Source organism: Chenopodium album, chromosome 16 (assembly GCF_948465745.1).
Source record: "Chenopodium album chromosome 16, dcCheAlbu1.1, whole genome shotgun sequence".
NCBI classification, from domain to species: domain Eukaryota; kingdom Viridiplantae; phylum Streptophyta; class Magnoliopsida; order Caryophyllales; family Amaranthaceae; genus Chenopodium; species Chenopodium album.
The window spans coordinates 1,315,789-1,328,247 of record NC_137849.1 but is presented as its reverse complement, the minus strand read 5'-3'; the positions used below and the strand labels follow the sequence as shown (position 1 = coordinate 1,328,247).

At 31.7% G+C, this 12,459-nt stretch overlaps 1 protein-coding gene across 1 annotated transcript; it reads right to left on the bottom strand.

Moving 5' to 3' along the window:
- Positions 1-703: 703 nt before the first annotated feature.
- On the bottom strand, positions 704-12,210 carry LOC145584605 (S-adenosyl-L-methionine:benzoic acid/salicylic acid carboxyl methyltransferase 3-like). Its single transcript, XM_081641420.1, has 4 exons — positions 11,994-12,210; positions 3,009-3,410; positions 1,897-2,151; positions 704-1,147 (listed from the first exon to the last, which is right to left on the bottom strand). The coding sequence occupies exons 1-4, from the start codon at positions 12,108-12,110 to the stop codon at positions 791-793; spliced, it is 1,131 nt and encodes a 376-aa protein (XP_081497546.1). The 5' UTR covers positions 12,111-12,210; the 3' UTR covers positions 704-790.
- Positions 12,211-12,459: the final 249 nt, after the last annotated feature.

The window sequence follows — 12,459 nt, the reverse complement described above, 5'->3', positions numbered from 1 at the left end:
TTCTTGAGTGTTTAAAAATCAGAAAACATCCTCCAATTTATAGAAATGAATGATTGAAGAAGATGAAAGATCATGGAGGAATCTTCTATGAACAAGGAAATGAAATTAGAAATATTATGGTGATTAAAACACCATGATCAACCTCTTAAATGGAGGGTTACAAGAAATCAAACAAGAAGAGGAATCCAAGGGAACTGTTGGAGTCCAACGGACAAACATGCGCCCGATCGGGAGGAGCTCACCCGATCCGGTGGACACTCCCTTTTTCCAGACGTCTTCTCACGCCCGGTCGGGCGGGGCTCGCCCGATCGGGCGGAACTCCAGAATTTTACGAACTTTCTCGCGCCCGGTCGGGCGATGCCCGCCCGATCGGGCGCCCATATTTGACCCTTTGAATTTCTTTTCTTTATTTCCAACACTATCATTGTATAATTTTCATGTCCTGTTTTTAGATTGAAATCATTTTGGTGAAATGGTTGATTGTTTTTTTTTTAAATACGAGTATAATTTTTGGATTGAAACAAGTGATCAATTATTAATGGTGACTCACCAGTTCGAAAATCCTGGATCCGCTACTGAAGCGGATGAACTAGATTAGATAATAAACATGAGTGTCAAACCGTTTACAGGCCTCAGTCAAAATACAACTAACACCACCATAGACTTGGGTGGGTTCAAAAGTGGTGTAACAGAGCCTAGATGATGAGCTTATTATTTAGTACAAATTAAATCGTTGTAATAGAAAATCCTTAATCGAAACAACAACATATTAAGTTTCCTCCATGAATAATCAACCATTTCGCGTCAGCGACATCGTGACATTGATGAAAACACTCTTTTCCTTGGCCATCGAGACTTGAACAAGTTGAGTGTACCGTAAAAACAACTCTTCAATGATGGTTTCTCCAAAATGATTTATGAGTAAGGGCTCAGTCACAGATCTCATGCACTTGACAAAGTCACAATGAAGTAAAGCCGCCTTCGAAGAATTTATACATTGATCATCTGCTTCCCAGTTAACTTCGGAGATATGAATTTGATTGAGAGCAAATGACCCTTCTTTCTCTACCAAAGACCGTAGCTCCGCCTCCGATGGCGTGTAATTAGGGATGTTAAATTTATTTAGCTTACCTTCATCTATGAAACCCTGCATAATTATAATTTTTACAAAGGTATAATGTAAATATTAATGTTTTAAATCCATGCTTGAATAAAGGAGAAAGTAATAGGCAAAATTACACACATTGACACCAACTTTAAATTATGTTGCAAATATTGGCATCAACTTGTATCACTCATTAAATTGACACCAACTTGCTGATAAATAAATGAAATTGACATAAATGCATTAAACACTCGGGTTAACTCTGAATCGATCATTTGTATAATCATTTTTCTCCAATACAATCAAAACTATTTGCAAGCAAATGAATGTTGAAAAGGAATTTTATGTTAATTTTATTATGTTTTGTAACAAGTTGGTGTCAATCCAACGAGTGATGTAGGTGGGTGTCAATAATTATAAAATACCACAAAGTTGGTGTCAGTGAGAGTAATTTTGCCGTTTTATACATTGTGTATTTTACTTCACTTTCTATTGGATTTTAGTTCCTGTTCACTTCACTTTAAAATAAGAATATTTAGTAAAAATGATTTTAGTTTAGTTAAAATAATTCCAATTCACCAAAAATAAGGTGAAGAGAACAGGGCTTAAATAGCTTTTAATAGAAAGTTAATTAAGAAAATTTAACCATATACAAATTTTAGCGACCGGTTATTAAGTAATATACATATATATATATATATATATATATATATATATATATATATATATATATACAACTCCACTAATAAAAAATCGATTTGATTTTGATAGGGATATATAGTATTAAATACCTCAGAAACCATATCTTTGAGGGCAGTAGAAAGAAGATCAAACATATGACTTGATTCCTTACTATATGATTCACTACTATTTCTTCCCAATATAGTAAGCACCATTATACCTCCTTCTACTACTTCTTCGGACCGACATTGTAGAAACATTGAAAAGTCCTTTTGAAATTGCTTATAGTAAGCTTCAAGCACATTAGATGGGCTCGTGCTTGCTATGTAAATGTTCCCCTTGTTGTCCATTATATCTTTCGGTACCTAAAGTATCATGATCAAATGGAACGTACAACTACGTGTAAAAAAATGACAAAAATAAATCTAACTTAATTAAGAGCATTCACGATGGTAGGTAGGCAAGCCTAACGTTTTTGTCCATTTGGATTAGGATTTTTTGTGAAAATCTACCTTTTAAAGTTCGAATTTTGTGAAAAACTACTCTAAAACAAAATGTTGTAATTAACTACCTTATAAATTATAAAATGTTGTAATTGACTACCTCCCACCGGAATAACACATTTGACTTTTATTTTTAGGTGTTGATCATGTCACGTGAGGGTCACATGACCCATTATTGACTTAATTCCTCCCTCCCCCTCCCCCCCAAATTTTCCCACTTTATACCAACTCTTTTCCTTAACAATACGATTAATCATATTTTATATTGTTTATTTGCAACCCCTTTGATAATTATATGGGCTGATCTAAATTGGTGTAAAGTGGGAAAATTTGGGGAAAAAGGGGGGAATTAAGTCATTAAAGGGTCACGTGACATGGTCAACGTTGGGAAATAAAAGTCAAATGTGTCATTCCGGTGGAAGGTAGTCAATTACAACATTTTATACTTTATAAGGTAGTTACTTAAAATATTTTATACTCTATAAGGTAGTTAATTACAACATTTTGTTTTTAGGGTAGTTTTTCGCAAAATCGAAGTTTAAAAGGTAGTTTTTCACAAAAAATCCTTTGGATTATTCTAAGATTTTGAATCACTTCTATTTCATCTATCATATAATTATGATAATCACACCAATTAATCTTAATTATGTACATTAGTATTCTTATATAAAGCAAAAGACTTGTTATATGAAAATCTAATGAAGATAGCAAATTATTACCTGAGATAGCCATTGGAGGCTATATGAAGAATGGACAAATTGTAAATGATTTTTAGGGAAAAGTCTGCCATAGAAAGTTCCGGGGACACCATTTATATAACAACTACCAAAATCATTTCCCAATTGTCCCTTAAGCTTATCTTTAAAGCTTCCAATTGACCTAAAGATAGTGTTGAAATCGTTCTCCGGAAGATCATTTAGGTAAACTTGATACTCTTGAGGTCCTATTCCAAGCTCTCGACGAGCCTTATCAACAATGGATATGAGATCGAACACGACATTCAAGCTGTTTGCCGAGGAACACCCCATGTCTACAATGCCTAAGGTTGCTGGTCGTTCCTTGCAATAGAACTCTTTTATAGCTCTCTCTTTTATGTGCTTTGTCAATGATAGCACTTGTTTCTGTTGCAAGAAAAAAACAAAATTCAAATTTCTGTTAACTCGAATCAAATCAATTAACCGTTTCTATTACTAATTGGTTAGCATAAATATTAGGTAACATACACCATTGTCTAAGAGTAACAACTACTACCATCAACAATTAATATTATGTGCACCATGATGCACCTAGAAATAAGTGCACCACGTCTATACTTTTGAACATCTAGTAAAAAATTGAACATTTTACAAAAAAAAAAATAAACATTTAGTAAAAAAAATATGAACACGTCATAAAAACTGAACATAAACATACAATTTTTATGTTCACATTTATAAACAAATGTTCATTTTATATACAATAAATGTTCAGTTTATATTACAAAACTATTGAATTATTATTAGTCAGACAAACTTCTTTCAAAACTTGTCTAACTCATAATAATTAAAATTTCGCGATTGTTCAGATTTTTTAACTAAATGTTCAAAAAAAATTATTGTTCATATTTTTTTATTAAATGTTCAAAAGCATAGGTGTGGTGCACTGCGATTGTTCAGATTTTTTTTACTAAATGTTCAAAATTTGCGATTTCAGATTTTTTTTTACTAAATGTTCAAAATTTGCGATTGTTCGGATTTTTTTACTAAATGTTCAATAATATAGGCGTGATGCATTGCAATTGTTTAGATTTTTTAGCTAAATGTTCAAAATTTGCGATGTTCAGATATTTTTACTAAATGTTCAAAATTTGCAATTCAGTTTTTTTACTAAATGTTCAAAAGTATAGGCATCTAGGTGCACCATGGTGCATCTTAAAATTTGCGCTACCATCAATTCGTTACCCCATAACAAAGTTAGCTTTTAGCGTAAACAATGTCCCAGTTTGTTATAATATAACATTACAATTGTCTTTAAGAATTGACTAACTCTATTGTAAACATATTAATAATAAGAAGAAGAAAAGCTACATTTTTCAACAATAGGTTTTTTTTTTAGAAAAAGGCAAATTTGAAAAATACCACCATGTAAAGTAGTGAATTTTGACATTACCACCTCAAAGTTTTTTTATTTTATCGTACCACCTAGTTTTTTCTAAAACGTTAAAAAGTACCACCACTTTTGTAAGTGACGTCATCATGGGACCCACTTTTTCATTTTCCCTCTCTCTTCCCTCGATTTTCCTCGATTTCCCCTGTCTTCTCCCCTCTTTCTACCTATTCATCTAGTAAATTTGATTTCAATTATAGCATTTTCGTAAATTAGGGTATTAATTTCTGCAATTAAACCTTCAACAAATTGAATTGATTAGTGTAATTGAGGTTTGGGTAATCAATTTGGGGGTTTTGCGTTAAATTCGAATTAAGGATTTTAGTGTAATACCCGAATATTTTATGATTTATATATTATATTTTATAAAAAAAAAACAAGTTATTTTTATTTATTAAATAACTTTCCTAATCTCATTTTTTTTAATTTAGAATTCGAAAAGTTGTAAAACCCTATCTTGTTTAAATAGCACTCTACAATTTAAAGTGTACATGAATTGAACTACTTTTAACCCTGTAGATATTCTTAACCCTCAAAAGATATTTTATTTTAAAAAAAAATGCAGCCAAGCAGTATATATGATGCAGGAATCCTTGAAACCTACAAATTATATGGCTATACGATTCTTTTAGTGGCAATTAAGGCTCAATCAACATTTTGGATGAATTCTCTTTGTTATGATGTGGTTTAGGTGAATATGAGCAATCTTTGTGTCTTAAGTTTACAATTGATGGTTGAAGATGAAGCATGGAAAAAATGATGAGGAAGAAAAGCTTTTACTTGGTAAGAAAATGCAACACTCAAATTCAATCAGATATATCTTCTTTGTTACAAGGAAATTTCGGGTTATTCAAGTTGGATGTGAAAGTAGAGTTCAAGAGCTTTCCAACGACAGGTCACATGCCAAATTTGAGCAAGAAATGAAAAAGTTATAAACGTTTGAAATTGAGTTGTCCAGGCAGTCGCGAGGAACGGCTGCTCCCCTTGTAAGAAGCGCCCACTCCCCCATGAGAAGCGCCCGCTCCTATGGGTGTCTTTTGAAATTACAGGAATGAGGAGCGCCCGCTCCTACCCTTACGAGCAGCAGCTCCCGATGCCCTGTTTCGAGCGAACGACTTCCTTTCTTTTGTGCTTATTTTTACCATCTTTTAATCTTGGCCTTTCATTTGTAATCCAAGGGGTGTAATTTAAGAACTTTAGGGTTATTTTTAAAGCCTTTAAATAGGGCTAAACTTTCTTTTGGGGGAGATCTTTTGCTTAATTTTGAAATCAATGAGATTTTCTCTCTCTACCCATAATCTTTGTGATTATTTGCTTTCTTTGTGATTGCTACTTTGTAATCTTTGTGGTTACACATTAATCCTAGCTTTACTTTGTGTTAGCTTTGATTAAGAACCCCTATTTCATATATCTTGGTGATTGTTGAGATAAGTTTATCTTGTTTTGTTGATTTGAAATTGTTGTTACTTGATTTTCCCCTTTTTCTATAACCAAGAAAAAGGGGAAAATCAAGTAACAACAATTTCAAATCAACAATACAAGATAAACAAAAAAAATATATATATATATATATATTGCTCAACTGCTCGCATTATCCCTATTCTATGCATGCTGCTGCGGTGCGAGTGTTAGCAACAATCATTGATAATGATAATGCATTTTCTCCGATTCTTTTATTTGTCCCAAGTCCAACTAAGTGAATACCATTGCTTGTTTATGTAATTTGATACTTCAAAGGTAATCACACGAAACTTATTTTGGAGTTGTTTGCATTATATTTCTTATTATTATATATGAATTGTATGATTTATTATTTGTAATCTTATACATGTATGTAATTGATTATTATATGGTATTATATGATTTGATTGGTATTGAATATTGTATTATTTTTGTTGTATTTATTGATCTTGTTATTATAATTGCTAGGGTTTTTAATGTTGTTGCTTTAGTAAGTATTGTTTTATTGAGGTTTTAGGTTTATTAGTGTAGAGTATTATTTTGGGTTGAGAATTGATTACATTTGGGTTACAAGTATGATTGCCCTATAAGAGTTTAGATATACTATGATTGAATAGAGTTCGAATTATTATATTATTTGGGAATCTGTGCCATTGTTGAGATATTATTTAGTATCACGTGAATGATTATTTAATTTGATCAGACTATGAGATCAAAAGGTTGAGAACTATTATTTTGTTCTTGGTTTGAGGCTCGGCGTTATATATCATAGTCCTTGGCATGTTGGTTAGAGGATGACAATAATGAGTTAAGAATGAGGTACAATCTTGATTATTTATTTTTCAATGGCCCCCTCTAGTGGGAATTGGCCCATATGTGGTCTGGTTCAAGGTGTTTTCTTGTTATTGAGAGTATTCAAGTTTTTTATACTTGTTGGTTTGTTGTTCGGATAACTCTTGTCCAAGGCTAGATATAGAATAAATTAAAGAGCATGACACACTTATTGGTTATGAGTTAATTGAGTGATGGATTGTATTATTATTCAAGATTGAGTTGACAAAGGTTATTTTCATAGTACAATGTGTAATGTAGTTTTGAACTACACTGTTTAATTGAGCTAGTAATATTGATTATTTTGTTATGCTCTGTATTCTGTTATGTGGTGATTACCCAGCTTTTGCTGATGTAAGTGTTGTTTTGTTGTGCTATTTGTGTTTGTAGCCATGTCTTTTTCTTATGGGTGGCCCTGCGACGATCTATTTTGGAATTTGTCCTTAATGGTGAGCAGTCAAGTTTGTCTAAAGAGGTTGATCAAATGGTCGTAGCTAAAGGAGCTCAAATGTTTCGATTAGTTTGGGATAACAAGTTTGTAAAGTTGTATAAATAGCTCACCTAGTTTATTGAGTTGTAATTATTGGGATTTTATAAGCCTTAATACTTAACATGATGTCGATATTATACCATTATTTTTGGGCTATTTGGAATGCGTAAACTATAGAATTTCAACATATAGTTCGTGTTTCTGTATGTTTTATCCAAGTTGAACTCGATTTCTTTTATTCTGGTTGTTTGGTTGTTATGTTGTGATTTCAGGATGAAGTAGAGCATTTGGAGTGATGATGAGCATGCTACGACATTTTGAGATAGATCGGTGATCTTCATAAGGACATTTGCAAGTCATGAGAAGTTGTGTATTGGAGTGCTAGATGATGATAATGCTACATAGCCGTGTACCATAAACTACATGGTCGTGTGACTCTTCCATCCGCGTTTTCCTGCTACATGGTCGTGTACCCTTAACTACTACACGGTCATGTGATAGTTTCCAAGTACGACTGTTTGCTACATGGTCGTGTACCATGAGCTACATGGTCGTGTGATGCCATCTCCATATGAATTCTGCCTACACGGTCATGTACCCCTTAGCTACACGACCGTGCACGTATATGAGGAAATCTGAGATCAAGTATAGGCCAACTACACGGTCGTGTACCCATCAGCACACGGCCGTGTACATGTGCGCAGAAGATATTTTTATTTTTTATTATTTAACGTTTATTTTTAGGATAGTATAAATAGGGGTTTTAACCCTATTTTAAAAACATCTGATTTATATTATAACTTTTTCTATTCTACGTTGTTTTGTGAGAGAACACATAGAACTCCATTGAAGCATTCATCTTAATTCAATTTCAAGTATTTCTCTATTATCTTTATTCTTTTTAATTTCTATTATTATTATGTTTACTTTAATTATTTGTCTTGTTATTTCTATTATTATGTGTGAGTAGTTTCATAATCTAGGGTTAGGTTGAACCCTAATATGGATTGATGTGTTATTTGATTTCCAATTCCCGATTGAATTAATTTATAATTCCTCTTTGTTAGGGTTGATTTTATTATCAATGATTAACTAGAAATAGTGTTATTGAATGTAATTAGGTTTACAACGAAAGTTGATTCTTAATTGATTTTAGAATCCTAATTAAAAGTAAGAGCTTTTATGCATGAAAATAGCTAATTGTTCTTGCTAGAACTTATTGGATGTCGTTCTCAATGTCTTTAATATGTATGATTCCATGAAAATAGGTATGATTGCATGTTAGGGAAGCTATTAGTTGATCGAAAGAAACTCTTAGTATTGTTACAGGGAGCATCCGTTCTGTGGAATATTTATTGGTTTAATTGAGGGAAAGGGATTGTTCTATTTCATTGATTCATATTAGTGGGGATACTTAATCTTAGATGTTTTTAGTTCTCGATTAATTCCGTATTATTATTTTTTATTGCTTATTAATTAATATTGTTCTAGTATAGATTCCTCGATATTGATTGGTTACTTGCTTAGTATTTACTTGAGTCTATTTAATTAGTTGAATCATAGTCTCTTGGGATCCGACCCTCACTTTTCCGTCTACATAGTAGTGGTCTTGTTAGGTTATTTTTGTTAGGTACGTGACACGCCTATCACAAGATGAATAGGTAGAAAGAGGGGAGAAGACAGGGGAAATCGAGGGAAGAGAGAGGAAAAGAGAGGGAAATTGAAAAAGTGGGATCCATTATGACGTCACTTACAAAAGTGGTGGTACTTTTTAACGTTTTGGAAAAAACTAGGTGGTACAATAAAATAAAATAAAAACTTGATGTGGTAAATGTAAAAACTCACTGCTTTACATGGTGGTATTTTTTAAATTTCCAAAAAAAAAAATAAAGGTAGTTAGCTAAGTAAGAAATTATAAAAATAGGTGGAAAATTTGTCAATTACTACCGGGTGTTAAAGCCACTTTGAAAATTACTACATCGAAATAAAAAACTTGTGATTTACTACCATAAAAACTTTTTAAAATTTTATTTTACTACCAACCTCCACTTTAAGTCCTTAGTGACGTCACTAACTCGTGTTTAACCCTTGGTTAAGCAATTTAACTACAAAAAATCACTTAACCAAACCTGCTTGTGGAGTAGACTGATTTTCTTATAAAGAAGACAGACCAATTGACCAGATTGGTAAATAAAAAAGATCCTTAGTGACAAATTGGTAAAAAAACTTACTCCGACGAAAATTTGGTAAAAAAAGCTAACTATATGCGACAATTTGGTAAAAACAATAAACTCCTGCGACATTTAGCCAAAAAAATCTTATTTTTGTCAACAAACTCTTTAAAAACTTAATTTAATTTGTTTTTTGTGTTTTTAAATTTATTTTTCTCATTTAAGATTTTGAATTAATATGCCATCCCCTTTTTATTTTGCTAAATCCCAATACCAAATTTATTTCCAACCCCTTTTTAAAAGAATTTCGTTACTAAGGGGTATGAAATTTAAGTGAAATTGATACTTTAACATTTTTTTTCTTGAAATTGTTATTTCCATTAAAAGGGTTGGTAAAAAAAACCACAAAAAACGAACTAAATTAAGCATTCGCGAGTAATTTGTCGGAAATTTTTATATTTTTTGGGTTATTTGTCGTCTGAGATAATTTTATTTACCAAATTGTTGCCATAATTACTTTTTTTACCAAATTGTCGCTAAGGATCTTTTTTATTTATCAATTTGGTCAATTGGCCAAAGAAGACATAAATCAGTTTACTCCACAAAGCAAGTTGTAGCCAACAACAATTGCCCACAAATGGATTATGGAGTAAACTAATCAACTATCAAAAAGCATGATTTTTCTCCAACATCCAACTCCTCCCTCCCACCCCCCAATGTGATTGGGGTTGGATTCGTCATAGCCCCAAATCTTGTGATAGGTGGAGGCCCTCCCCGTAGTTTATCGGTTAAAAAAATTAAGGGATTGAGAGTGAGGAGCGGGAGAACAAATTATACTAAAATTGATTTTACCTTATATATACTGAAGCATTAGAATTTAGAAGTGCCACATTACCTTTTTTTTTATTTAATAAGCCACATTAACTATTTTGATCAAATGATATCAAAGCTTTTCAATTATTTTCTAAATATTTCTAATGCCACAAAAGTAAGTGATGAAAGATTTATAAAAGCAACTATCAAAACAAAAAATTACTACGGAAATAAATAACATTTGTTAGTTTAAAGGGAAGATTATTATTAAATTCCAAAAAAAAATTAATAAAAATGTAACTGCACGAGTTTAAATCTTTTTTTTAAAACTAAACAGCCGAAAATATATTAAATGAGGTCTAAATCCGCCAAAGCTTGCAAACTTTGAGGGAAATGACCGAAACAAACAAATTCGTTATAACCTCTTGAGTCCCATCTAGCAACAAGATGAGTAAGAGTATTACCGGCTCTTTTAACATGAGAAATAGAGAAAAAAATAAATTAAATTTGCTTATTAGCTCTAAAAATATAAAATAAGTGAATCCCTCAAAAAAAAATACTACCTCCGTTAACTTTTATTTGCAACTTTGGGGTATTATTGTGAGACATAAAATATTCCAAAGTTGCTAATAAAAGTTGACGGAGGTAGTATAAAATTAGTTAATATATATGTTTTTTATAAAAAAAATAAAATAAAAAAAAAAAAACACTAAAAAAAACTAGGAAAATTTGTGAGGAAGGTTCTTTTAAATAGACCTTTTTGTGATAAAGGCCCTTTTATAAAAAACAGTGGCACAAAAGGTCCTTATATCATGTTTAGGTTGTGAGGAGGGTCCTTTGACCATTTTTCGGCGTTGACTTTTTATTTTCCGGCCAAAAAAAGTCACATCTAAGTCCCTTTTTTCTCCCTCCTCTTTTCCCTTGTTTTCCCTTTTTTCCCCTATTAAGCCCTAATTTCTGAAAACAATTAACACTAAAACTTCAATTGTAATCCCATAAATTAAAATTGAAGGCTATTCAAAGTAATTCAAGGCTAATCCTCCCCACAATGAGAGAAAACAGGGAAAAAAGGAACTAAATAAGTCACGTGCTTTACACGTGGCTTTTTTTTTGGCCGGAAAATAAAAAATTCAACGTCGGAAAATGGTCAAAGGACCCTCCTCTCAACCCAAACATGATATAAAGATCTTTGTGCCACCTTTTTTTATAAAAAGGCCTTTGTCACAAAAAGGTTTACTTAAAAGGATCTTCTTCACAAATTTTTCGAAAAACTACCTTAGTCATCTGTAAATATACTCCCTCCTTCTCTATTTGTTTATCCCTTTGTTAATATTTGGTCGAACTTTATAAAATCTGTACTAATCTATTAAAAGGCGTTTCTAACAACGTCCACGTGTCACGTAAACTCTCCTCATTATGCCACGTCACTCATGCAACTACTCATAACGTCATGTGGCTCTCCCTTCCATTTGTTTTCATTACATGTCATGTACTTATAATAATAAAAAAAAAATAGTTCACCACAAGATTTGAACTCAAAATCACTAATTGTAGAACTAATTGTCTTACCACCAAGCTATGTGATTTTTTGAATACAAAATATTAATATATAACATATGACATTATGAATAACAAATTTAATTAGAAGAAAATTGAATCATAAATTACAACATATATTACTGATCAGTTCCATGTAATAATCCGGGTAATCGCCTGGGCCCAATAACTAGTTTGACCATTAATTATTGTATAGATGAAGTAAATATTTCTTGTGATTGAAGAAATTAAAGTACCTGAATGTAGGATGTTTTCGCATAACTGGTTTCATCAGTCCCTTCGTTCATGTGAATCACCTGCTTTATATCCACTGTCGTCACCATTTTCTCTTTCTCTTTAGCCTTTTTTTCCATGATTCTACAAATTTACACTAAAATAGTGAGCATGTAAGATACTTATGCAATAAGCAATGCTCTTGTTATTGTGTTCTATATTTTTTTGAGGGAATGTTATTGTGTTCTATATAATAATAATAATAATAATAATAATAATAATAATAGACGTTATACGAGTATATATAGCAATGACAATTATTCACCACCACAAAAATCCAATTAATTAAAATTTAAAAACAAAAAAAGGTACGGAGTACATGTGTACATATAATAAGACAATCACTTAACAATCAACTATAATTCATTTCAAATATATGTCATTAATAAAAGTACTTAATCAGTTATGGCATGATTGTGACATCTCTGA

What these genes read in the sequence shown, in the direction of transcription:
- LOC145584605 (XM_081641420.1), bottom strand. Translation starts at nt 12,110, where the DNA reads ATGGAAAAAAAGGCTAAAGAGAAAGAGAAAATGGTGACGACAGTGGAT. An exon ending in CGAAAACATCCTACATTCAG is followed by an intron (nt 3,411 to 11,993) that starts GTACTTTAATTT and finishes TTCTTGCAACAG; the next exon opens with AAACAAGTGCTATCATTGAC. An exon ending in GCCTCCAATGGCTATCTCAG is followed by an intron (nt 2,152 to 3,008) that starts GTAATAATTTGC and finishes ATGATACTTTAG; the next exon opens with GTACCGAAAGATATAATGGA.